This window comes from Actinia tenebrosa, unplaced genomic scaffold (assembly GCF_029948245.1).
Source record: "Actinia tenebrosa isolate PJP-AT-01 unplaced genomic scaffold, QUT_ActTen_1.0 PGA_scaffold7__59_contigs__length_16204524, whole genome shotgun sequence".
NCBI lineage: Eukaryota > Metazoa > Cnidaria > Anthozoa > Actiniaria > Actiniidae > Actinia > Actinia tenebrosa.
Genome location: NW_028292584.1, coordinates 6,914,069 through 6,941,206, shown reverse-complemented (window position 1 = coordinate 6,941,206; position 27,138 = coordinate 6,914,069). Strand labels below are relative to the sequence as shown.

The 27,138-nt window shown below is 36.2% G+C and overlaps 4 protein-coding genes across 7 annotated transcripts; 2 read left to right on the top strand and 2 right to left on the bottom strand.

Annotated features, from left to right (window-relative positions):
• Positions 1-173: 173 nt before the first annotated feature.
• Positions 174-8,332, bottom strand: LOC116307867 (vacuolar protein sorting-associated protein 26B). Its single transcript, XM_089040411.1, has 10 exons — positions 8,273-8,332; positions 8,053-8,196; positions 5,863-5,938; positions 4,734-4,890; positions 4,386-4,487; positions 3,783-3,845; positions 3,401-3,507; positions 2,955-3,023; positions 2,037-2,179; positions 174-1,371 (listed from the first exon to the last, which is right to left on the bottom strand). The coding sequence occupies exons 1-10, from the start codon at positions 8,273-8,275 to the stop codon at positions 1,240-1,242; spliced, it is 996 nt and encodes a 331-aa protein (XP_088896537.1). The 5' UTR covers positions 8,276-8,332; the 3' UTR covers positions 174-1,239.
• A 551-nt stretch (positions 8,333-8,883) lies between these two features.
• LOC148905428 (uncharacterized) lies at positions 8,884-15,267 on the top strand. Of its 2 annotated transcripts, none has more exons than XM_089039596.1 (2): positions 8,884-9,001; positions 14,143-15,267. In XM_089039596.1, exon 2 carries the CDS (start codon positions 14,159-14,161, stop codon positions 14,663-14,665), a length of 507 nt encoding a protein of 168 aa, XP_088895722.1. In that variant the 5' UTR covers positions 8,884-9,001; positions 14,143-14,158; the 3' UTR covers positions 14,666-15,267. The 2 variants fall into 2 exon arrangements, with proteins under 2 accessions (XP_088895722.1, XP_088895723.1); XM_089039597.1 differs by having other exon boundaries at positions 8,957-9,021.
• Positions 15,268-16,493: 1,226 nt separating this feature from the next.
• LOC116307864 (uncharacterized) lies at positions 16,494-19,875 on the top strand. Of its 3 annotated transcripts, none has more exons than XM_089040478.1 (2): positions 16,494-16,603; positions 18,991-19,875. In XM_089040478.1, the coding sequence occupies exon 2, from the start codon at positions 19,007-19,009 to the stop codon at positions 19,511-19,513; it is 507 nt and encodes a 168-aa protein (XP_088896604.1). In that variant the 5' UTR covers positions 16,494-16,603; positions 18,991-19,006; the 3' UTR covers positions 19,514-19,875. The 3 variants fall into 3 exon arrangements, with proteins under 3 accessions (XP_088896604.1, XP_088896605.1, XP_088896603.1); XM_089040479.1 differs by having other exon boundaries at positions 16,497-16,623; XM_089040477.1 differs by lacking the exon at positions 16,494-16,603 and adding an exon at positions 18,384-18,463.
• Positions 19,876-20,227: 352 nt separating this feature from the next.
• Positions 20,228-24,557, bottom strand: LOC116307863 (uncharacterized). Its single transcript, XM_031718182.2, has 5 exons — positions 24,353-24,557; positions 23,016-23,265; positions 22,193-22,612; positions 21,510-21,813; positions 20,228-20,499 (listed from the first exon to the last, which is right to left on the bottom strand). The coding sequence occupies exons 1-5, from the start codon at positions 24,500-24,502 to the stop codon at positions 20,418-20,420; spliced, it is 1,206 nt and encodes a 401-aa protein (XP_031574042.2). The 5' UTR covers positions 24,503-24,557; the 3' UTR covers positions 20,228-20,417.
• Positions 24,558-27,138: the final 2,581 nt, after the last annotated feature.

Below are 27,138 nucleotides of genomic sequence, written 5' to 3'. Positions count from 1 at the left end.
TACAACTACCAGAATCCCTTGCACACTTGTTCGTTCAGTTACTTGTAATTAGCACCAATAGTCCCCTTCACAGTTGCATGCGCCATCTCGAAAGGTAGCCGTGCCTTTGCATCGAAGCGAGATGAACAGTGAGCATTGCAATGATAGAGACGTGTGCAATAATTGGTCCAAGGTGTTAAAAAAGGTCTATATCATTGCAAGCTCACCATTCGTCTTGCTTGGATGCAAAGGCACGGCTACCTTTCAAGATGGTGCAGGGAACTGTGAAGGGGACTATTGTCTTACTATTCTCATGAGGCAATACAAATTAGAAAAAGAAAGGAAATTCGTGAAGCATTTTCGGTAGTCGTAGTAAAAAATAAGGCTATCATGCAAACGTCCTATCAAAAGATATCAAGAGGGGAACCTGGGTGAGGATACTGAGGTTGAACATGGTATAATGTATACGTCCCTTGACTTATCCTGTACCCTATTCAATACACTGCACCCCTCCAACAATTAAATGTAGCTTTAAAAAATATCCATACCTCCTACTGCCACAGAGCATGAGAAAATTCCCAGCGTGAGAGGAGGGGAATGGTATAAGCAGGTCGAGACAAAGGTTGAGACAAAGAGGTTGTAAATCTGACATAATTTGAATGAAGTTGTAAAACTATTCTTACCTCCCAGAAAGAGAGAGGTTAGAATTCCTAGGGAATGGGGACAATTTGAAGAAGGTTTAGAGGTTGTCATAGAACTTCCAAGGAATAGTTTTTGTACAGTTGCCATGTTAGATGGCAGTACAAGAAAATCAAGTTTTTTAAACATCTAACATGGCTGCCGTCACATGATGGTGCAGACCTCTATTAGCCATTCCAAGGTTAAGGGAAAGACTGTGTCGAGTCGGCAATGCACTGCATTGCTGGACTGCTTTAGGTGACATTTTTTTGAGATGGCATCTATTTTGTCCCCCAAAAGTCCCACAATGCACTGCAATGCCAACTAGACCCAGTTTTTTCCTCAACCTTAGTACAGCTAATAGAGTTTCCATGTTAGTTGAGGAGGTATGGATTTTCTGTAGAACTACATACTAGACCCTACATATATACAGCCATCATACAATGTTGACATTATTAGTAAAATTAAACAAAGCAAATCAATTTGATCCTAGATAATTTTTCTATCGCTAACAAATCTGCAATGTGGGAATACTACCAAGATACCTTTGTCGACAACAAATTCTATAAAAAGTTATTCCATCTATTCTTCAGCATCTGCATGGTTGCTTTCTTCCTTGACTTGTGCTTGTGGTTTGCTCTCATAATGTTTCATAGCGTGTTCAGAGGAAAGAAGCTTTTTTCTTACTTCTCCTTTCCTCCAGAGAATAATTTCCTGTTAAGATAAGAACGATAGACATGATTTAAATTTATTTACCTTTTAATATCTATTCAATAACTGTACTTATTATTATTATTTAAACCTTATGGAATGTGAATTTCGGTTTCTTCAAAAAAATCTTTCTTGGAAAAAAATTCTGAGCTCCAGGGGAGATTCAAATCTGTGACCTTCTGGTTGCTAGTCTAACCACTGAGCTATTGAAACTCATGTTGGTGAGCGAGGTAGAGATAAATTACACACACACATCTTTTATAATTATCCAAGCAGCAAATACATCTCAATACTACATGTAGTTGCTGTTGCTATAGAGCAGGGAGTAACACAGCATGCGAAAAGCAATATAAATAAAATTAAGAAGTATAAAGCATTATTCCTTAGATGGGGCTTCTGGTGCTTTTTAAGTGGTGTGTAAGGGTTCATGATCAATGGGTCATAGAAAAAGATTGTCGTAGAAAGAAATACTACCTAATGTACTTTTGTCCAGTTTGTAGTTTTCAATGCTGTTTTCTTCTTTGCAAAGAAGGATGTCAAGTGAATGGCATCACCTTCATGCTCTGTTCACTAATAAAGCACAGTTCTCTACCAATCAGAGCCTGCGTACTATCTTAGCTATATGATAAATAGTAGTGGACATTCAAGACTTATTCTTGACTATGTACCTGCTGTTTAAAGTATCGTCTTTCTTCTTCGTCAACAAGAACTAAATTCAAAAAGTATCTTACTGAAAACTTTTTATTGACATCTTTGAATGTTGGTGTTAACTCATAACCTGCTAAGAAGAGTCTGATAGGGATGGATTCACCTGAAATAAAAAAAAAGAAACCAATATTATAAAATAATGAAAGACCAAGGAAAATAAAATAAAGTGTAAAAAAATATCAATGAAAAAATGAGAAAGAAATAAAGGGGTGACATGGGTGGTGTAATGGTTTACTGCCCGACAGAGCAGAAAAACGACAAGGCTGCTACTTTTGCAATTTTTTGCTTTATCTCTCATTCATGCTAAAAAACGTTCAGTGTTTCATTCGTGTCTCTTGTGCTTTAAACTTTTCACAAAATTCTGCTCAGAGCCTCAAGCAATTCTACTTCAAGGTATTACTGTTAGTTTTTGTGCTGATCAAAATATCATCTCTCCCAAAGTTCAGGGCGTTATATCTCAAATATGCATTCCTTAAATTTCCCCAAATTTTGGTATTTTGTTAATCAGCCTCAAAAGAGCCTGTTTATGAAATATAAAGCTTATTAATGCATAAACGTCGAAAGTAGAACCAGTTTTTCTGCCCTGTCTTACTGCTCGCCTGTCACCGCTGTAGTCCGGGTTCGAGCCATGGCTCAGACTGGATCATAATGTGAGTGAATTTATTTGATGTTCTCTCCCTTGCCACAAGGGCTTTCTCTGGATTCTCCCTTTTCCTCCCTCCTCAAAAATCAACACGTGAGTTGAGTGTTGTATGTCATAAATAGAGAATGTAGTGGTAGTGTGTGTGGAGGGAACCTTAAAGAAGAGGCCTGTATGGGGAGTGGTGGTAGTAAAATATATCAATATATAAAGAAATCATAGGACAATACAACAATACCTCTTACTGGAGCACCATCCATGATTTCATATTTTGCAATGGTTTCATTTTCATTGTAAGTATTTGGACCTAAAATTTTTATACAAATAATAAAAAAATATAATATAATATTAGGATTTGTTAGTGGTGTGGGGGAGGAGTATGTTTGGGAGAAGTGACTTTTAATAAAATTGAAGATATGATAAGATGGTGGGCAATAGATTTAATTTATTGTTATACAAGGTTTTTCCTATTACAGACCAAGTGTAATTCCCTTGAGAATAAGATTCTTTGTTTGAGTCATATCTATATTCATGTGTCTTCTCATTTGCAACTGTTAAACAAAGAAATAATACTCTAGGGAATGACACATGGTCTGTAACGGGAAAACATTACATCACCACTTAGTCTAAGATCTATTACAGCAAGGGAGATGACATAGCTGGTTAAAAGCAAGATTATCTCACCGGTGCCAGTGGTTTCTCTTTTGATTATTGCCAGCTCCATATGTTTGATCTTGATTCTTACTAGAAGGAAATAAATTTTCCCTACAATGGCATCCTTCAAGTGATACCTAGGAAGAAACAATCGTTAATATCCTCCCCATCGTTGTCGTCATCACGAACATCATTATCATTAGCTGCCACCACCACCATCATCAGACAGAACATTGTCATCTTCATCTTCATCATCATTCATTGTAACCATTGTTGCTGTTATTGTCATCATTAACATCATTGTATCGCTCTCTTCCAATCTCTCACCATGTGATATTTACAATAGTGGTAAATACAAGCAGGAAATGCCTGGTTGCCATAACAACCATCATTTAAGGGTTACGTAACTTACTTTGACTTGTTGTATTCAAATTCTATGTGCAGGCAGTCCTCTATACCAACTTCCATCTTGATACTAGAGAAACCAATGAAAACAATGAAATTACTTCAAAATAACAGATAATAAAACCTTATTGCTGTTGACGAATGCAAATACAGTGGTAAAACTCAACAAGGATGAATTGAAAGCAATGAGAAGACACCTCTGGAAGCCACTATACAGTCCATGTAGGACCCCAGAGCACAGCCCTAACCACAATCTTGGTCAGAAATGTTGAGAAATATTTAGTTTTAATGGTTTTTAATTAAAAACATGAAACATTCCCCTTAAAACAACCCCCTCCCCCCTAAACAATGTTGCTTCAAGGGAGACAGGGCTGCTTTAACTACAGGGACCAACATTGTCTTGGGGGAGAGGGGGTATTTTCCACTATTTCAAGATAATTGGATGAAAAATTCTCAACTCTTTTTGTCCAAGATTGCAGATTGAATTGGTTAGGGTTGGTTTAAAAGGAGTGAGGAAAAATAGTAGCTTCATCTTCCCAGAAGGCAGGAGCTACAACAACCATAGAGCCAGAAAAACCCTTTATGTAGAATTGATTATAGTTATTCATACCTGGTATTCATCTCTGGGTAGGTAGATAATGTATGTACAGCAAGGTCCATTTCTTTTGATATGTCCGACAACCGTCTTACTATAGCAACCCTAAGAAAATACCTGAGGGATATAAAAGGGTGTACATTAACAAGTTAATTCTCATTAATTTCTGGTAATCGTATTAAAGCATGTGAATTGAGTTTGTTTGATGTTCGTTCTCTACTATGCTCGAAGGTTTTCTCCATGTGAGTTGAGCATTGTGTGCATAGAATATTTAATGTAGTGGTAGTGTGTGTGAGCGAAAAGTGTCCACAATTAGTGCGAAAGCACAAGAATGACTAGACACTTAAATAAAAAGATATTTACCTGAGCCTAACATTTGCACCCGTGTATGTCTCGTATGGTTTCTCAACATTCACAAATTCAAAGTCAAAGGTTTCATTTTGCATTAATTCTCCTGGTCTGGCTAGTTCTCTGACAAGCGAAGTAAACTCATGATGGTTCCCTCTGTCATAGAACAGTTCTGTTGAGAGAAAAATTTAACTTCTCCATTAGAAATACCTAATTCAAAAAACGCTGTCATTGCCAAAGGCGATAGGCAATAGGCAATAGGTGAAAACCAATAGGATATAATGTCGTTCCAAGATCCAAGAATAGCTGGAATGACTTGTGTTTCTGCTTCTTATTCTCGTCAAGAACATGGACCTTAGTGTTGAGACTGACTCAATGACCTATTAGAGAGTTTTAGATTGACTTTTTTTTCCTCCCCGCAAACCGCAAACGTGACCACGTTTTCATAGTTTTCCTGTATTTTACTTAACTATTTACAAACCTTCTCACCAAGCGCAAATACTCTTTTGTTTTTCTACTACTTGGACTTTTTTGCGATTCTTTTTCAGTCATTTAAAAGAATTTTTTACTGGTCAACTGACGTTTCACGTTTGCCGTGAACGTAAATCTAAAACTCTCAAATGCCTATCACCTTTGGCGATGACAATGTTTTTTGAATTAGGTGTATGTCAGTTGTGTACTAATAGGGTAAAGGGAAAAAAAGCACCCTCTCACACCTTGATTTAATAGGGTGTAGTGTGCCACCCATGTGGTAATCAAGAATGGTGTAGCATTAGTCGATCGCCTCTCACCTCTGGGGTCTCTGGTCCAATTCTTTGACTGGGATACATATGAGCAGAGTTTATTAGGTCTCTTCCTTGATTTGAGGGTTTTTCTCAAAGTTTTCTGGTTTCCCTCCCTATACAAAACCTAATAATCTAGAGTCCATGCCAATTCCTGCTCCCACTTTCATCAGTCCAGAGATTGTTTCAGGGTTCAATAAAATTTGAAGGTTTTTCAAGATGATATACAGCAGTAAATTCTAAAGTGGAATTACGTTTTTTACTGATATATAAACTTTGACTAATAAACAAGGGAGACTACTGAGACAGGGAAATTTAAACTTTATCCCAGAATTAAGTACAGATAATGTATATCGACCTACCAATTTGACCAATAAACTCAATCTTGATGCCTTGGTGTTCTAGTTTCTTTCCAGGGTTTTTAAGGTTGACTTTGACCTTTATGAAATTAAGAGACAATGAGTATTATTATAAGACTGTTTCCTTGTAGGCTATCTCATCATCCTTAAGAGCTTGCCCTTTTATCTTTGCGAAATAATTATTCAAGATTTTCAACAGCATTTTTTCAGATGTTTTAATACATTTTACTCTCCCTGATATCAGATGGAAACTTAGCCTGAAAGCCAGGATAATTTTATTAGGCTAAGGGCAAGGTTAAAATTGAGACAGTGCTAGCCTGCAGGGGCTTCATATATAATATTCACAACCTTATCCAACCTTTCACATAATTTTGGATGATCATAGCAGATCAAACACTCTCGTTCATAGCAGATTGCAGATTCATCTAAATGTCTAGAACTTTTCATATTTAACAACAAAATATTACAAATTATTTTAAACAAAACCAAGCAAAAATTGTTATTGCAAAGTTCAGTTAGGTTATTTTTTAAATAAGCAAGAAAAAAGTATATTTATTGTAAAATATTTGAAGGAACTGTAGTTGATTATCAAAAGTCTCAAAACAATTTGTAAATGTTACTTTGTTAATAAAACAAATTTTTTTGAACTACATGTTTCCTACCTATCTACAAATTTAATTCAGACTTACTTAAATTGTACATGTTTAGTGCTTTCTCTCAAGAGTATTTATTGATTTATGACCTCTTTTGACAAGAGATGACCACCGTCGAAGGAACAGAAATATCCAGGAAAGAAATATTCTTCAGAAATAAATCTAAAGGACTTTATAAATTAATTAAATTGAAGTTATTTTATAAAGGGTTTAGTTTTACAAGATTTGTTTTTAATTTTTTATGAAGAACTGCAGTCACTGAAAAGGAGTTAAGTTTATTGTTTAAAGTACTTCCTTATCATGTGAGACGTAAGTCTTATTAGACAAAAAATTCTACCACTAAATCAAGAATTTGAAGAACTAGCAAAACCACCAGCTAAATTCAAATTCAATATGTGAAATAAATGTGCCCTGGCTTGAGGACCTATAGGGGAGTAAAGGGGGGGACGAGGTATCCATGTCCTCTGCCTGAATTTCACAATTGCCGTATGTCACAATTTAGGTATGTTTTTGGTAATTCCCCCCTAATAAGGCTTGTTCATCGCTAATTCATGGCTCTCATTTCACTGTTTCAAAGCCACGTCACTAGTCCGGAATTCAGCCATAGAAGGGCCTCTGACATTGATAAACCCACAGTTTATACGGTAAGCTTCCTTATTATTCACTCATTGTATTTGATACGCCGATGCAAACCAAAAAGTTCCACTTAATGAAGTGAATGAGATCTTAGTGGAAGTAAATAGGAAAACCACTTTCATCTCTTTATAGAGATTTCTTGCTATTTGTCACATTATTAACTATGACATTTCATTAATATTGTAACATACGTCTGGTATTTATTTTATTTCTTATTGTGAAGCGCCATGAATTTTGATATGTGCGCTATATAAGTTCCATTATTATTATTATTATTATTAAATTTTGCAAGAAAACAGACAAAACAAGCATTAATACAAGCACAATGCCTCCAGGGTTGTTAATGATACAAGGAAAGAATAAAAGATCAAAACTGCTTAATCTTTAAAACTACACTTGGTCAAGAATGGTGGTTCATAATAAGTGGATCAACTCGATACATACATCTAAGCCTCTTATTCTAAATCATTATCGCAAATCGCTTCATCTTTAAATTTTACCAATGCATTCATGTAGTGCACGCAGTCATCAACCACGAAATCTCAAAATGCTGATCAAGTTCTCTTAAATAATTCAACTTCACTATTTTTTAAATTTATAGCTGAATTCATCTCAAATTGTTAAGTTTTTAAGAACGTTTAACCTTTTATGAATAATTTGACCGATATGGACAGAAAATTAAGCGAAGAACAATGAACATTCTCTTAATTTTGCTTTATAAGCTATATGATCGACGGAATCTTGCTTTGAAGTTACTGTAAATCAAATTTAATATGGATGTAATTTCGAGGTTTCAGGGTAGTTGCCGTGAAAAAATTCCAGGTTAGACAATAACTTTATATTTAAGGTATAGTTTGTATTGTATTTCGTAAAAGTTGAGCAATGAGGAAGATCGCTATCTTACTTTTCCTGTAACGCTCTCTCCATCGTAGTACAAGTACAATCTTTCCTTCTTCCCGTCCTCATTTTTCACGTCAACTTGCTTGCGTTTATCAGCTCCATCGAGTTCAATTTCGATCTCTGCAGACTGACCAAAGCCAAAGAAGCTCTGAAGGACAGAGAAATGGGAAGAATTGGTGAGTAATAAGGCGAGGGAAGGGAATAAAGTGAGGAGTTTTTCGTACCATTTTGGATGGTCGTACAAGATGGCAGCCTCCACACTTCCTGCGCGGTTTTTACTGATACAGATCGCGGGCGCGGACACTTGTTTTTAAGTTTGACCCGACGTCTGAACTGCCCCCACCCCTTCCAACAGGGAGCCCAATTTAGATTAAAGTGAATGGTGAAAATAAAATCGGAACAATTAAATAATTAATAATTTTTTAAATTCGAGATCAAGATAATGTCTTCCGTAATGCGAAAGAGTAAAAAAATCAATAAAAAAAATGCACTAGAACATTTTTTTCGAGCGCGCCTTTGTTTTGTTAATAATTTCCTTATGGTATCTGTACATATACTCACATATACCAAGAGAATTCTCTTGCATATACATATTAAAGATCAACATCAGATACCATAGGGAAATTGTATAGGAAAACAAAGGCGCGCGCGAAAAAAAAATGTTCTAGAGCATTTTTTTTATTGACCTTTTTACTCTTTCGCATTACGGAGGACATTATCTTGATCTCGAATTTTAAAAAATCATTAATTATTTAATTTTTCCGATTTCATTTTCACCATTCACTTTAATCTAAATTGGGCTCTCTGTGCCCTTCCCACCCCTTCCCTCGACACACTCGCGAACCGCGAACACTATTTTTTTTACGGCAGACACATGAATATTCCACAGACAGACGTCATGCTCGGAGGACATTAATCTACGTGGCACGGAGTAGCTGCTAATCGAATAAGTGGTAAGTGTTGCCTAGTCAAGGTAAGTAGTAAGATACTAATTGCCCATGCAGCTGAAAAAGTCACTGTACGTGTATGTATAAAAACATATGACCGTCATAGTGAGGACGATGATTAACTTGCCTTGGCTTTACGACTATTAATACCTTAATGCAGGCAGTTGCTGGTGAACTATGTTTTAATTGACGCGTTTTAGCGCCCGTCTAGTTAGAGTGTTTTTCAAAGACCTGTTAAACAAAGTGTAATAACTAAGGTGTGATGAATTGTAATACACCGAAAACACAAAAGAAAATCAAAAGAAAATGCGGACAATAAAGTGTATAAAAGTGTAATACGCTAAAGTGTATTTCACGGGTTTTTAATAACCACTCTGCTAGTAATAGCCAACAATACATATATTCTTATCATGAAATATTGACCAAATTTTTCTCATAACACTACCAATATGTACAGATTTTAGTTGAGTCGATCATGCAGCGTTCATTGATTGACGCAGAGCCAACCATGTACTTACAAAGCGTATATAAATCGATGTATCATTATGGTAAAGGTCAAAATCGACTGTTGATTAACGGCCTAAAATGTTCCAATATGCATCATTATAGGAAGGGTCAAAATAGACCGTTGATTAACGGCCTAAAATGTTCCAGTATGCATCTTCATAGGAAGGGTCAAAATCGACCGTTGATTAACGGCCTTAAATGTTAATTAAGGAAAGCCGTTTAAGAAATCAAAAATGAATTTCAAAAACTAAAGGATGAAAAGGAGTAGAAAAAGCCATTTATGAAATCAAAAATTTTATCAAAGTGAGACTTCAAGTATGAAGTATGTGAATGTTCCTCCAGGGTTTCCGTAACTTTTTGAATGTTTAGCAACTTTTGAGTAACTTTTAAGAGGCAGTCTCTGTAAAAGCGGCCCACTGCATTTCGGGTCAGAAAATAGTTTTCCCTCAAACTTTTACCATAGAAAGGTAATTACTAGTAAGTAATGAAAATGACTTTATTTTCTCGAAATTCATTTAAATGATTTTTTTACAGTGCATAAATCATGGACCACCGTTATCGCTAAATTTGCATTTATTATCAATTGAAAATTGCCCGTATTCAAGTCATCACTGCTCGCAAAATATAAAACGCTGGAACAAACTATTATTTTTCCTGACTTTTACATTCATTCTAGTGTCAAAGATGAGCAAAATTTTGAATGTTAAGCAAGAGGGAAAAAGGAGAAAAATAAGTATTCATACCCATTTGACGGCTTTTTGAAATCAAGACAAACCAGCCACCCCTCACTAAAAAGCTTTTTTCTCCCAAGTCCAGAACGGATTACTTAAGTTTTTTACTTCAATCTACTGATCGAAGGTTGATAAAAGTGGATTCATAAAAACATTTTGCGCTTTTTATTTATCTTCTTCACAGCAACCTCGGACTTTTTCAGTGCTTTTACCAAAATGTCTCATGAAATATGCAAATTAAGTACCTGAAATAAACTAAAACTAACCATTATTACTTGCTTGAATTTTATTATATCCGGTGTTAACACACTAAATATGATCTTATTTTCCATTTTAAACTACTTTGAAGTAAAATCGTCTCCAAAAATACGCTATGATGCGTTTGACGCGGTATATGAACTGTTTTGAAGTTTATGCAAATTACTTATTGATAATGTAAACTAATTTTTTCTAAATTATAGTTTCCAAAACTGTATTTCTTTTCTTTTATTGTCTTGAAATAACCTAAAAACTTGTCAAAAAGCATCTATTTTAATATATCTGATCTTCTTAAAACTGCCCAAACTAAGGAAAATAGTCAAAATACAATTTATCTACCACGACGGAATGAACAGCTTAGTTCAAAACAAGTGATTAAATACGAATTAAGTCCAAGATTTCAGGTTAATTTGGTAAAAATGTCGGTATTCAATTAATTTAGATATGTCCAAGCGAAAAAGTTCCCATAAAATACAATGTTATGATGCGTTTGGCGAGGTATATGAACTGTTTTGAAGCCTTTATGCAAATTAAGTGTTGGTAATTCAAACTAATCTAAAAAATATTTTTCTGTATTTTTTTCTTTTACTATCTTGAAATAACTTTTTAAAAAACTTACCAGGGGCACAGAATTTTATATGTCTGATCTTCCTAGACGGCTCACACTAAGGAAAATAGTCAAAATACTAGTACAATTTATCGATATCGTCCACGACGGAGAATGACGAGGGAATAAACAACTTTATAGTCAAAAACAAGTGATCAATTACATTCAAGATTTTAGTTAATTCAGTAAAAATGTCTTGCTTTTCACAATTTCCTGGAGTTTTTGCAAGATGCGCGATTCAAGAGGTATTTCAGGGATATTTTGCCCACTGCATATAATGATGATATGCAAAGCCACTTTGCTGCAATCCACATCTATCAAAACAACACCTGACAAAGCGGGATCTTAGAGACGGACCATTAGATAGTCGATGGGGCGTTGCGTAAATCCCCACAAAAAATATCGAGCAAGCACTCAAACCTCAAAATATCGTGCAACCTCTTCTGCTAGAAGGAAAATATCTAACTGTACGCAAAAAAAAAAATAACGTGCAAGGGTTGAGCAAAAATTAAAATTAAAAAAAAATTAAAATTCCTGCAACCCCCCATCTTTTGTCTAATAGTCCATCCCCTATTTAGCACGAGCTTACATGTTGACTCGCAACAGTGTTGTAACAGCACAAACATTGCTCCGCGTAATCGCGCCTAAAGACAACTTCATAGCAAAAGATCATATGAAAGTTTGCGTAAAGAATCATACTCATTTTAGCCTTGGAAAATTTTGGCGACCCACTAAGGCTTGCCTCTATTCAACACAACAAGATATACCAGGCTACAAGAGCTCTAATACCCAAGTCGGCATTCAATTAAAATGTCGATATGTGCAAGCGAACGTTTAGATAAACGAGTAGAGATAACTAGTAGAACCCTAGTTTGGACTGCGTTCGGTGTTTTTGAATAAAACAGTCGGAACTCGTGAATAAATTGAATCACCGTAAAAAGCTTTGTGAAACTTACGTTTCGGACGCTTAGTCCTTATAAATCGTCGGAGTAAGGGACATTTAGATAGTCTGCGTAGCAGCGCTTTGAGGGGAGGGGTAGGAAGGGACGGGGGAGGCAAGTCGTCTTTAGGCGCGATTACACAGAGAAATTTTTGCCCTGTCTAAACGTTCGCTTGGACATATCTAAATTAATTGAATATCGACATTTTTACCAAATTAACCTGAAATCTTGGACTTAATTCGTATTTAATCACTTGTTTTGAACTAAGCTGTTCATTCCGTCGTGGTAGATAAATTGTGTTATGGGATGGACCGCTCTCGGTAGAGCTACTCGGGATCTTTATTCTACTATCTCTTCACTCTGACTAAAACTAATTACATGAGCTCTATTTATAATAACTTCATGACAGGTGTCATTCTACAATCAATATGATATTATCACTGAGTCTTGATTGGCTAATGGAAATAGTAAATTCCTAAGTGTGATATCTTATTTAAGAGTAATACGAGTGAAAATCATAGAACTAAACATAGCTTAAACTAAAGATATTATGTGAATATATGGTAAATGTATAGAAAGGTCTACGAGGAATATATGTATCATAAGATTTAAAAGAATAGTGCCAAAATAACTAAGCAAAGGGGTAAAGAGTGTTTAGGGTGTAACCATAGGTGTACATGCTAATGGGAGGAGCTAAGAAGTTTACTTGTAAATTCAAAGCATACCATCATCTAAACTTGTGCGTGATGGCAGCCTTACTGAAATCTTATATCGATATTTCAATAAGTAATTGATCGTTCTTTATCTTGTTTTCAGATGATAAGAAATAGTAATTAGAAAACTGATGTCTAGCTTAGTCTGTAAAAACATTAATTTTCTCTCTCATAACAATTGTATTTTGACTATTTTCCTTAGTTTGGGCAGTTTTAAGAAGATCAGATATATTAAAATAGATGCTTTTTGACAAGTTTTTAGGTTATTTCAAGACAATAAAAGAAAAGAAATACAGTTTTGGAAACTATAATTTAGGAAAAATTAGTTTACATTATCAATAAGTAATTTGCATAAACTTCAAAACAGTTCATATACCGCGTCAAACGCATCATAGCGTATTTTTGGAGACGATTTTACTTCAAAGTAGTTTAAAATGGAAAATAAGATCATATTTAGTGTGTTAACACCGGATATAGTAAAATTCAAGCAAGTAATAATGGTTAGTTTTAGTTTATTTCAGTACTTAATTTGCATATTTCATGAGACATTTTGGTAAAAACACGAAAAAGTCCGAGGTTGCTGTGAAGAAGATAAATAAAAAAAGCGCAAAATGTTTTTATGAATCCACTTTTATCAACCTTCGATCAGTAGATTGAAGTAAAAAACTTAAGTAATCCGTTCTGGACTTGGGAGAAAAAAGCTTTTTAGCTGAGGGGTGGTTTGTCTTGATTTCAAAAAGCCGTCAAATGGGTATGAATACTTATTTTTCTTCTTTTTCCCCTTTTGCTTAATATTCAAAATTTTGCTTATTTTTGACACTAGGAATGAATGTAAAAGTCAGGAAAAATAATAGTTTGTTCCAGCGTTTTATATTTTGCGAGCAGTGATGACTTGAATACGGGCAATTTTCAATTGATAATAAATGCAAATTTAGCGATAACGGTGGTCCATGATTTATGCACTGTAAAAAAATCATTTAAATGAATTTCGAGAAAATAAAGTCATTTTCATTACTTACTAGTAATTACCTTTCTATGGTAAAAGTTTGAGGGAAAACTATTTTCTGACCCGAAATGCAGTGGGCCGCTTTTACAGAGACTGCCTCTTAACTTTGGAGGGGGGGGAGGGGACTTTTGTGAAGGGTCAAACCTTTTTATTTTGACTGAAGCTGTTTCCTTGTTGACTTAGTTAGGCAATATAGTGATCCAAAGCTTGGTTTTACGGTTAAAAATAAATCGCTTTTTCCCGACTGATTTTTTAAAAAAAAATTCGACTGTTTTTTCATCTAGGAACGATTGTTTATTCTCGCTCGCAGGCGAAATATGGAAGCTCTGGCGCCCAGGGTACACTTTGTTAACGTTCGCTAATCATGAAACTTTTGGTTTCTAGAGGAGATTTAACCGAAATGGATTCTGAATGCGTTGAAGTTAAAGAGCTGAAAGACGGCTACAAGGCATTGATTGCAAAAGAAGACATCAAGTCTGGAACGTTCTTGGGAGATCTTTGGGGACCGGTTTTGTCTTCGCCAACAAGACATACCTGTCACATTGGAATAAACAAACACATCGCGCATGTTGGCAAGAATAGATTCAAAAACCACTCATGCGATCCCAATACTAAATTAGTATACAGTCAACGCCAAGGAGCCCCTATTCCAGTAGAAGATGGCTGGGAGTTGGCCTGGCATATAGTAGCCACAAAGGATATTTCCAAAGGCGAAGAAATAACGAATGACTATACAATGACAGAGTACCAGATGGCTGTCCCTTTTGAGTGTAACTGTGGTTCTGAAAACTGCTTGGGTACTGTGCAAGGATTTAAATTTTTACCCGCTGAGGAGAAGGAAAAACGTATGTCCTATGTTTCGCCTGTTATCAAGGAATTGTTAAAGTTGGAGGCTGAAAAAAAATAACTGGATCTCTCGAGTAATCCGCGCTGACTTTTGTCTTCTGATCTAAAAAAAACAAAAACAAAAAACACACACACAAAAAAACTGGCCTGATAGCTGGTTTCTGGGTAGTGACGAAGGATATTTTTGGTCATGATTGATACGGGATATGCACACACCATTTTGGTTCTTGATCCCAAAAATTTCGCACACAAACCTTGTTTTACTGATACAGATCGCGGGCGCGGATACTTGTTTTTAAGTTTGGGCGACGTCTGAACTATTTTGACTATTTTGAGATAGATCAATAACGAGAACGCCTAACCCCCAGTTTTTATTTCAGATTTTTCAATAAATTCAATGCTTATCATCATATATCAAAATATGAAGGAAAGATTATTGGATAGGTTTTGAAATATTTTGATGGGAATAGTTGACATGTGCAATTTTTGGACTTCGTAGAGGGGCACATACCTCAGTGAATTTTTCACTTATAGTTCAAGAATCATAGTCATCCAATGACTTTGATGGATTTAATAATATAGATTATCTTGTAAACTTCGAGTTATAAGTACGTTTTGTTATATGAAAGTACTTTTAACGGTGAATAAAGGTTGTTGATTACAGCTTCTGGTTGCTACCGCATTTCTCTATAAAACCCATAAATTGACATATTTGGAGAGCATCTAGCTAGCGAAAAAACGAGAATGGTGACCCCATCTTTTTATTGCAGTTTTTAAATGTCCATAACATAATTAATGTCCATGCAAAGTTTCAGGACAAAGTTATTGGCAAAATTTCTTTCAAGGGAATTACTGTTATGAGAGAGAAAATTAATGTTTTTACAGACTAAGCTAGACATCAGTTTTATAATTACTATTTCTTATCGTATGAAAACAACATAAAGAACGATCAATTAGTTATTAAAAATATCGATATAAGATTTCAGTAAGGCTACCATCACGCACAAGTTTAGATGATGGTATGCTTTGAATTTACAAGTAAACCTCTTAGCTCCTCCCATTAGCATGTACACCTCTGGTCACACCCTAAACACTCTTTACCCCTTTGCTTAGTTATTTTAGCACTATTCTTTTAAATCTTATTATAGAAGTGTTCCTCGTATACCTTTCTATACATTTACCATATATTCATAAATCAATCTTTAGTTTAAGCTATGTTTAGTTCTAAGATTTTCACTCGTATTACTCGTTAATAAGATATCACACTTAGGAATTTACTATTTCCATTAGCCAATCAAGGCATGCGCACAGCGATAATATCATATTGATTGTAGAATGACACCTGTCATGAAGTTATTATAAGTAGAGCTCATGTAATTAGTTTTAGTCAGAAGAAGAGTATAGAAGAGAATAGAGAAGAAGAAGAGAAAGCGGAATAAAGATCCCGTAGCTCGTACCGAGAGCGGTCATCCCATAACATTACCTAGTAATAAGACCTATAGACTCGGTTAATCCTGGATTAGCGCCTTATCACTTGTCTATCTGTGATGGGGTCCCCCCTTTGATGGACTTAAATAAATATAGATGTAGATGTAGATGCATGTACTTACATCATTGACCGCATAAACACACAGGGTGACCACCGAAGCAGCCTGGCATCCCGGATGCTGTGGAGGAGTCTGGGATTCTGGGATTCTGGGATTCTGGGATTCTGGGATTCTGGGATTCTGGGATTCTGGGATTCTGGGATTCTGGGATTCTGGGATTCTGGGATTCTGGGATCCTGGGATCCTGAGATTTTGGTTTCTGGGGTTCTGGGATTTGCAATAAAAAATGGTTTTTACACTCGAAAAATTTTTTTACTATGTATGTCCCTTATAAGTCACCGTATCTACGTCTGTCTCGCAGGGGTCACAGAACATGAATATTCCACAGACAGACGTCATGCTCGGAGGACATTAATCTACGTGGCACAGAATAGCTGCTAACCGAATAAGTGGTAAGTGTTGCCTAGTCAAGGTAAGTAGTAAGATACTAATTGCCCATGCAGCTAAAAAAGTATTGTCAAATCCGATGATGACACTTGCAAGCCACTCTATGTGTATGTATAAAAACATATGACCGTCATAGTGAGGACGATGAGTAACTTGCCTTGGCTTTACGACTATTAATACCTTAATGCAGGCAGTTGCTGGCGAACTATGTTTTAATTGACGCGTTTTAGCGCCCGTCTATTCTAGTTAGAGTGTTTTTCAAAGACCCGTGTAACAAAGTGTAATAACTAAGGTGTAATAAATTGTAATGCACCGAAAACACAAAAGAAAATCAAAAGAAAATGCGGACAATAAAGTGTATTAAAGTGTAATACGCTAAAGTGTATTTCACGGGTTTTTAATAACCACTCTACTAGTAATAGCCAACGATATATATATTCTTATCATGAAATATTGACCAAATTTTTCTCATAACCAATATGTACAGTTCTTATAGAAATATAGATAAGTTATAGTGCTTGGGAACGAGGTTATTCCGGGCGAAAGCCCTTGGAATAGCGCAGCGCGCTGATTCTAAAAATAGCTTAAAGATTCGGACAAACATTGCATTCTGTTTCACCGCTACGAGGATTATACGAACCGATTTTATTATTTTTACTTATAGTTACAATAATAACCCATGTAAACTAAGATCAACTGCGATCGGCTGTGAAAATTATCTGCTGAAAGTAAACTTGTAAGTTTGTTTGTCCGAATTTCGCCTTTATCTTCGTTTTTATGACGTCACGGCTGCGCTGCGCTGTTAAATTCGGAAAAATTAATTTCCGACCTCGCTGGGAATCGAACCCACGACCTTCGAATTGTAACTTATCTATATTTCTATATCTTCATGTATTTCATTAGTGGCATGCGGTCCATATATTATCATCTGTACAGTTCTTTGTCGAGTCGATCATGCATTATTGTTCATTGATTGACGCGTAAAAAATTAACGCAGAGCCAACCATGCACTAACAAAGCGTATATAAATCGATGTATCATTATAGGGTCAAAATCGACCGTTGATTAACGGCCTAAAATGTTCCAGTATGCATCATTATAGGAAGGGTCAAAATCGACCGTTGATTAACGGCCTAAAATGTTCCAGTATGTATCATTATAGGAAGGGTCAAAATCGACCGTTGATTAACGGCCTAAAATGTTCCAGTATGCATCATTATAGGAAGGGTCAAAATCGACCGTTGATTAACGGCCTAAAATGTTCCAGTATGTATCATTATAGGAAGGGTCAAAATCGACCGTTGATTAACGGCCTAAAATGTTCAAGTATGCATCTTTATAGGAAGGGTCAAAATCGACCGTTGATTAACGGCCTAAAATGTTCAAGTATGCATCTTTATAGGAAGGGTCAAAATCGACCGTTGATTAACGGCCTAAAATGTTCAAATATGCATCTTTATAGGAAGGGTCAAAATCGAACGTTGATTAACGGCCTAAAATGTTCAAGTATGCATCTTTATAGGAAGGGTCAAAATCGAACGTTGATTAACGGCCTAAAATGTTCCAGTATGCATCATTATAGGAAGGGTCAAAACGAACGTTGATTAACGGCCTAAAATGTTCCAGTATGCATCATTATAGGAAGGGTCAAAATCGAACGTTGATTAACGGCCTAAAATGTTCCAGTATGCATCATTATAGGAAGGGTCAAAATCGACCGTTGATTAACGGCTCAAAATATTCCAGTATGCATCTTTATAGGAAGGGTCAAAATCGACCGTTGATTAACGGCCTAAAATGTTCCAGTATGCATCATTATAGGAAGGGTCAAAATCGACCGTTGATTAACGGCCTAAAATGTTCCAGTATGCATCATTATAGGAAGGGTCAAAATCGACCGTTGATTAACGGCCTAAAATGTTAAGGAAAGCTGTTTAAGAAATCAAAAATAAATTTCAAAAACTAAAGGATGAAAAGGAGTAGAAAAAGCCATTAATGAAATCAAAAATTTTATTAAAGTGAGACTTCAAGTATGAAGTATGTGAATGTTCCTCCAGGGTTTCCGTAACTTTTTGAATGTTTAGCAACTTTTGAGTAACTTTTAACTTTGAGGGGGGGGGGGGGGGGACTTTTATGAAGGGTCAAACCTTTTTATTTTGACGAAAGCTGTTTCCTTGTTAACTTAGTTGAGCAATATAGTGATCCAAAGCTTGGTTTTGCGGTTTGTGGTTAAAAATAAATCGCTTTTTCCCGAATTTGTTTTTTAAAAATTCGACTGTTTTTTTCATCTAGGAACGATTGTTTATTTTCACTCGCAGGCGAAATATGGAAGCTCTGGCGCCCAGGGTACACTTTGTTAACGTTCGCTAATCATGAAACTTTTGGTTTCTAGAGGAGATTTAACCGAAATGGATTCTGAATGCGTTGAAGTTAAAGAGCTGAAAGACGGCTACAAGGCATTGATTGCAAAAGAAGACATCAAGTCAGGAACGTTCTTGGGAGATCTTTGGGGACCGGTTTTGTCTTCGCCAACAGGACATACCCATCACATTGGAATAAACAAACACATCGCGCATGTTGGCAAGAATAGATTCAAAAACCACTCATGCGATCCCAATGCTAAGTCAGTATACAGTCAACGCCAAGGAGCCCCTATTCCAGTAGAAGATGGCTGGGAGTTGGCCTGGCATATAGTAGCCACAAAGGATATTTCCAAAGGCGAAGAAATAACGAATGACTATACAATGACAGAGTACCAGATGGCTGTCCCTTTTGAGCGTAACTGTGGTTCTGAAAACTGCTTGGGTACTGTGCAAGGATTTAAATTTTTACCCGCTGAGGAGAAGGAAAAACGTATTTCCTACGTTTCGCCCGTTATCAAAGAATTGTTAAAGATGGAGGCTGAAAAATATTGACTTGATCTCTCGAGTAATCGCTAGCTGACTTTTGTCTTCTAATGCTATGCCATATAGGCTTGGCCATGTTTAATAGGGATGGGCCATTTTATAGATAATTGAGAGCGGGGGCGGAGATGTTGCGTAAAAACGGCCTGATAGCTGGTTTCTGGGTAGTGACGAAGGATATTTTTGGTCATGATTGATACGGGATATGTACACAACATTTTGGTTCTTGATCCCAAAAATTTCGCACACAAACCTTGTGAATGTAACAAATGACCTTTCGAACCCAGAAATAATATCGGTCTTAGTAAAGGTGTAGTTTTAAGCTATATTAATTCAAGGTACAAAAATAAATAAAATTTGCAGTAAATCTATAATGTAGCGGTACTGTATTTCAATCCCATTTGAAAACTATGCATTTGATGCAATGAATCGCACGAAAACATTTGGGAAGCCATTTCAATTCATTGCCACGGCATCATATCGTACTGAGAAATCTCGGAAATGCTCCTTGCATCTTGTCTCGCAATCTTATTAAAAAGAAGGTACGTTGAACGGGTTGCACGGGTGTTAGACTAGGCAATGTATCGACATTGTTGCCGCAATCGTTGCGAGAAATAAACTTTATTCTACTACTCAGCAACGACTGCAGCTCGTTTTCCATTCAAACCAAAACTATCCTATCTACAGATAATTTTAAGTAATTCGAAAATCGAGAATAGCAACAAATCTCAATATTTATTAAACAACACTTGAACTATCAATATTTGAATTCTGAAAAAAACACTCCATCATGATAACAGCAAACTCAACAGCAAGGGAATGACAAGAGGCCTGAAGTGGGAAAACATTACTCCCAAAGTTTAAAAGGATCCATAAAAGAAATAATACTCAAGAGAATGACATGTGGTTAATTCAGTTACTTCTTTCGCTTTTTAGTGTCATCAAAATAGGTTTTTAGAGCATCAAACTCTTTTTCATCTCCAGTTTGAATGAAGTTCCTAAAAGATCACAGAGACTGTTAATGGTGGGCTTTAGAAATCCCCTCGACGAGGAGGGCCGCAAGTGAGGAGAATCTATAATGAGGGACACAAGGGTAGGGCACACTGCTCATGCACTTCTCTCATCATTGTAGTTTCGGGTTCAAGTCCTGAACTTGCCTAAGTTTCAGTATGTAGTTCACGTGAATAGATGTTGGTTCTTCCTGTGCTTCAAGGATGAAGAGAGCAAGGGAGAGGAAATGGGAAAGGAAGTAAAGGAATAAAAGGGAGAACATTTTTCATAATTACCCAAGAACACCTGGGTTTTTAGCTTCTGTTAATCAAAAAAACACTAGCTCGGACTGAGCTTTGGAAAACCAAACATGTCCTGAACAAAGCTGCTAGGACTATTCCATCCTTTCTTACATTTATTGGATTGAACCAATATTCCCTACACGTTTCAGGCCAAAGCTTCCCCTCCCCTCCCCTCCCCAGACAAAGTTGTGTCCTAAGCTTCAAGGCATAAGGGGTTTTCAAGGGGGATTTTGAGGGCATTTATGAAAAATCTTCGATTTGGTTGTCCGAAAAGTGGAATAGTCCAAACAGGTTAAGTCCAAAATATTACCTGTTTGGGTTGCCTACTGATAATTTATGAAAATAAATCCATGAAAATGGGTATAAAAGAGGGCCACAAAGAGAAAGGGGCTAGGGAATATAACCCCACAAATGTTGCAGCAGATGCATCCACAACTTTAAAGTGTTTCCCAATCCTTGGTACTAAAGCTATGAAGAGTTTCCTGTAAGTTTGCTGTAGATTGCATAGTTTCAGAAAATATCCATACCCCACCCACTGAGGAAATTGGAAATTCTGGAGGGGAGGGGGAGTCAGAGAAAGAACAAAATTACAAAGTTTGTATCGAAAGAAAATTGAAAATTCCATGGGTTAGGGGGATCATTTTACAAATTCTCTCCTGGGGGGGGGGGGGGGGCAGGTATGGATATGGAACTATTCCTATTTGTATTTTTCTTACTTGTAAGATTGGTGTGATTTCACTTCTTGTCCTCTGTATTTTTTCTGCTGTTCTTCTCCCTTCTTACACTGCCATTTCCACACTCTATCTATTCTTTCTTCATATTTTCTTGCACATTTCATGAACTCCTTGGGGGAAATGAGCTTTTCTTTTGCTTTGTGTGACAGCTTGATGCAAACAAACTGTGTGCACTGCTTGATGTCTTCCTCAGTGAACTGTGGAAGAACTTCTAACTTTGTTGTAAGGTCCACGCAAAACATACTGAAGTTGATAATTTGTTGAAAACCAGGTCTATGCAAGAGACCTGCAAAGAATATTACTTAGGTAAGAAGGTTTCATTTGCATTGATGTAGCTAGTCCACCTTTTTCTATTTTTCTTGTTTCAGTAGACTGCAAATGCAGGCATTCCTGTTTGGAGACTGATGACAAATACATTGTATCCAAAAGACCTCCCTGTCCTCAACCAGGAAAACATGCAATGCAGGCTACCATATCAGAGCATGTATTATTCTCTGCTTATTAGCTCAGCTCAGCTCAGGCAGGCAGGCAGGCAGTCAGGCAGGCAGGCAAGCAAAGTTAGACAAAAGACAAAGATAAATTATAAACAAGACAGACAGCCAGATAAACAGAAACAATAACTTGATTTTATACGCTTCACTCATCCATGAGTTAAGAAAACTAACCTCTAGCATAGTCAACTCCAATTTTACAAGGATCCTCTGAAGGAGTGCTACGAGGTTGAATCATAAGGCAGAGATCATCTTCTTTTTCATCAAAATAGACTTCATCAAACAAACTTCTTTCCTCCCTTATTATACAATTTTCGATTTTCTGATAATTGTTAGTGTGCAGGAAAGAAAGTAGTTTCTTTACACGAAAAACTCTTGCAGCTGTGGTAAATTTTGCCTCAATTCTCTTTACACTTTTCTTACATCTTTGCAGAGCAACTTCATGAAATTTTCTAATACTGCCATATTTTAGGACTGACGCATCAAGACCATCTGCCCAAATGAAGCCTTCTGAACGAAAATGATCACAGAGAGTTAACATATGTCGACCAGACCCATTAGGTGGTAACTCCACAAGGTCAGCATCTAGCAAGCCTATGTTGGTAGGAATAAAAACTCAGTCATAAATTAATCATGCTATGGACCTGTCATTATAGTTAGTGAGTTGTATTCATATTCATGTATCTTGTCACAGATATGTAACCAGAAATGATACTGACACATGGTCTGTAATGGGATAACATTGCTCTATGACAAATATAATATGTTGAAATTATTTATAAGCTAGCAAAAGTAAATAATCCTAATAATGAGCATCCGACTGGTATCTGGAAGGTCATGAGTTTGATTCCAGTATCAGGGACTCTGATTTTTTCTGAATTCCTTAGCTAAAGACAAATGATAAATTATTCATAATTATATATTTTTGCTAGCTTATTAAAATAATTTCATCATATTATATAGATCTATTTATTTAACATTCATTCTATAACCTTACCCCACATTTTCTTAAATTTTTCCCTCGTCAGAATACCACGTGACAGAGGCCAATGCATTGTGCATTGACATAGGAGTGTGCACCAGTGATACAGATAGTCTGGTAGTTTAAACACGTCACAATAGAAAGTGAGCTGACATTTTTCGCCATAAATCTGCTCCTGGACTTTGTCGTATTTGTAGAGTGCTTTGTAGATTTCAAAGAATGATTGGAAAGGACCTTTAACTTTTAAGAACACTATAAAATCCTCCTTAAAACAAAACATACCAATGTATGTATAAGGTCAGAGTGGTGACGAGGGATAAGGGATCACATGGTTTGGATTGGGATCACATACTACGAATGTGTAGTTCCAAATATTATCCATACCCCCATCCCCTACCCCTCAGAAATTCCAATTTTCTTCCATACAAACCCTGTAATTTTTGTTCTTTCTCTGATCCCCCTACTCTTTGGAAATTCCAAATTCCTCTGTGGGGTGGGTATGGATGATTTCTGGATATACACAAATGAGAAATCACAGAAATGGGATCTTGATCATATGAATATTAATTCAGGAATCAAGGGAATATTAATGGGATCAGGGATCAAAATAAGTGAGTTTTTGGAATTTAGGGATCAATTCTTTCTCTGGGATCGATCACAAAAACATCCCTTGTCACGACGCAGTACAAGGTAGGTAAGCCAAGTAAGATGCAATATTACTTACATTGTACCACTGTATTTTATCAATACAAAATGACAACAGTTGCAACAGGGAAATTGAGAAATTATTTGGTATCTTTACATACTCTTATTGATCATGATGGTAGTCTAAATTACCTGATTTCCCAGTTTATTTGCAGGCCAGCTGCTAGGACATTAAAAGGGGAGGTTTGTTTTCTTTTCTTAATAAAAATTTTATTGCATAGATATTGGATCTTATTGCTTTTTTTGTATAGGGGGGGGGGGGGGGGGGAGGGAGTTCATTCAAACCATCGAACCATCATATCCCTAGCGACAGGCCTTCTTGCATAAATATAAACTCGTATTGAGCCTAAAAAGATTTTGAGATTAATAAATGACAAATAAATAAATCGAAAATAAGCTTTAAGGGATTAACGCTTTTCTTTATAAAAGGAATAAGAGACCTAACAGGTCACAAAGTGAAGTAAAGTTCCGCGCTAGATGTCCGGCAGTTGGACACGATCTTAAAAAATACTCCATGTTCGCGGATCGAAATTTGTTTTCTTTGTTCAGGTTTTCAAAGATATCTCCGCTTTCACTTCACTACATTTTTAATAAGCTTATATATATAATATATAGTCGTGAAATGATAAAACCACAAATCAACTTACAAAACAAAGGCGTTGCCACAGACTATCGCTCTCCAATAAAAACTCCTTCAACCATTTGCACATCTCAGTTACATTAAGCACAGTTTTAGCAGTAAGGAAAGAAAATATTTCGTGGAGAATTTCAGCGCTCAACCTGCAAATCCAAGCCATTTTTTTTCGCACCACGATCAAATATTTACGTGGTCTTCTATGTGCGGAGCATGGGGCGTTATGGGAAGGAAGGCTTGTCTACGGCAAAGGTAGCCCAATTTAGATAAGAGTGCTAGATATCGATGCGTTTGAGGTTTTTACGTCATCACGTCCCCACGCCAATAATACAGCTTGGGCTGCCTGTAGCTAGGGAATTGAATTGTTTCTCAGGTAAAACCATTGTATCGTGTGCATAACCTCTATTTATTGAAAAAAGTTGGGTTGGACTCCGGAAAGAAAGTGTGCTAAATAGAGTGCACGTCTCTACAGGTCACTTTGTAGTGTTAGTGCAGCTGACCTCATTAATACTGAAAAAGTAGAGTTCAAAGCATAGATCCGTTGAATAGCCCAAAATGGCTTAATAGTACTATTAAAACACATCTTTTTTTGTTACCAACAATGATTTCATTGGTGCCATTTTGTAATGATATATGAATTGAACTCCAGTATGGCTGCATGTCTCATCAAATAAAACTGATAAAGTAGTACGACGATCAATGGGAAGCGAGAGGAGTTGCGGATCCGGCCAGGATTATTTTAAAAAGGGGCGTTTCCAAAATGGCCTCCCGATGCAGCAAAAGCTGACGCGATGGGGTGGCGAATTTTATTTTACCGAGAGTATCAAAGAAATATCGTAAAAGTTTTTTTTTGTGTGTGAAAGGTAATAAGTCTAATTTATTTTTATCTGATAGTTTTTCTTTGAATGACTGCTTCATTATTTCACATATGACGGATTTCGTGGATAGGGAGGTAGAGTTGGGTCTTGGGTGCACACAATTTTTCTCTGAGCTAGAGCATATATATCTTCAGACGGACGTTAATTAATAAAAAAAACTACTTATCAATGCGAAGCCGTCCCAAATCTAGAAAAGTTTTCTTTCGTTTCGTTTCGTCTGTTCTTGTTTATTTCTGTTTCCTATGGATTTTAGTTTCCATGCATGGACAGGAAGTTTAATGAATATACTATCAAACTTAAGCCATGTAGAGGTAATCCCTTCCTTGTTACGATAATATAATTAGTACCACCCAGAGTATAGAGTGCTCACACTAAATCCGTGAAACAAATGCTAATTTTTAGCACTAAATAGTGATAATTAAACAATAGAAAACAAAGGATTCTGTATGAAATAGTACTAATTAGTACTATTTAATGTTCACGGTTTTAGTGCGTGCACTCTACCACCGATTCTGTTCACTAGTGATTGGACGGAACATATCATATGTAAAACACTGCAAGAGAACATTAGCATCTGTAGACGAGAAGCAAAAGGAGAGCGTGGTTTATCAGGGATTCAAACGGCTTTGCTTTCTAGCTTCAAAACTGAGGACAACGTTGGTGAAGAAACGGAAAGCAATGGTCTGGGATTAATTTCCTGTTTTTTTCTGTTCCTTGTGAATGGAGTCGTGGTATTTGTCGAAGGAAAGTGTGGAGGTCAGTACAGTATTCGGTGGAAACATGCAATCAGCTATAAGAGCTTTGTGCGTTTTGGTATTTTGGATATTCATGAGTCTTGTTGATTTATATGGTTAGACTGAGCACTGCCTCTGCTGTAAATATAAAATTTACTGACTGTTTTTGAAGAGGAGGCGTGTATGACCCCCGAGTTTGTTGCGGCACATTTATAGAATAAGTCATTAAGCTTATGTAGTGATAATTTAGAACAAATACATAAGGGCTTTGGATTTAAGTGGAGATCTCGAATCAGAACTAGTATCGCGATTTTCCTATAATTTTGATTTGGAGAGAGCCGCCATTTAAAAACCGTATTTTCGCTCGTGGTTGGAGCATAGCATTTGATTGACGGCGAAAGATAGCACTTTTTTGGTATCCACGTGCTTCTGTATGCAAAGGTTCACTGCAAATGGCATGTGAAAATCTCCGACAGAAAAGTTCATTTTCACCTCTTTTATATCTTTCACATGACACAAATTATTTTCTGACGATGTGGTACAAGGATTAAGGGAAAATACAAGCTATATATCTTGCACTTTCCTCTACAGGTGAGTGAAAAATATCGTACATAATTTTGTTTTCTTTTGTGGCAGCTACTCTTGCTTCGATAAATTGTTTTACAAATTGTTGAATGAAGAAGAAATTGTAGAATCAGTTATTCTTTTATTGATGATTTGTGTTACAAAGTAGAATGATAAATTTCATCCAATCATAACGACCTTTTTAGAAAAGATAAGCTTAACTAGGTTTTGTAAACTCGAAAATGTAACTTACTCAAGCGAAAAATGGCGAGAAACTTTTCAATGCATTAAGGAACTCGTAAAGAATGAAGTATAAAAAAGAAAAAATGCATGAGAAATAATTTTTTGAGGACCAAATTTTCCTTTTGCAAAGTAGAAAACTATATTGCTACTTCAGCAACATGCCTGCACCATGAACGTTTCAAATATGCAATATAAAATGGGGGTCACAATTCTTGTATTCGTGCTACATGAACTCAAAATATGACAATATACGGCCTAGATGACAAATATGGCTGTAACCGGAAGTCAAATAAAACTACTACCATTCCTCAAAAAATTACATGTTTTAAGCAAACTACAAAAGGTGATCTTAATTGCACTAACTAAGCTAAGCATTTAAT

Coding starts and splice junctions, on each gene's coding strand:
- LOC116307867 (XM_089040411.1), bottom strand. Junction 5,939..8,052: donor GAGAGAGCGTTACAGGAAAA/GTAAGATAGCGA, acceptor AATTTCATAAAG/GTCAAAGTCAACCTTAAAAA. Junction 3,024..3,400: donor AAGAGAAACCACTGGCACCG/GTGAGATAATCT, acceptor TAAAAATTTTAG/GTCCAAATACTTACAATGAA.
- LOC148905428 (XM_089039596.1), top strand. CDS start 14,159: ATGGATTCTGAATGCGTTGAAGTTAAAGAGCTGAAAGACGGCTACAAG.
- LOC116307863 (XM_031718182.2), bottom strand. CDS start 24,502: ATGGCTTGGATTTGCAGGTTGAGCGCTGAAATTCTCCACGAAATATTT. Junction 23,266..24,352: donor TGTGGCAACGCCTTTGTTTT/GTAAGTTGATTT, acceptor TTTTGTTTTAAG/GAGGATTTTATAGTGTTCTT. Junction 22,613..23,015: donor AAAATTTAAGAAAATGTGGG/GTAAGGTTATAG, acceptor CTACCAACATAG/GCTTGCTAGATGCTGACCTT.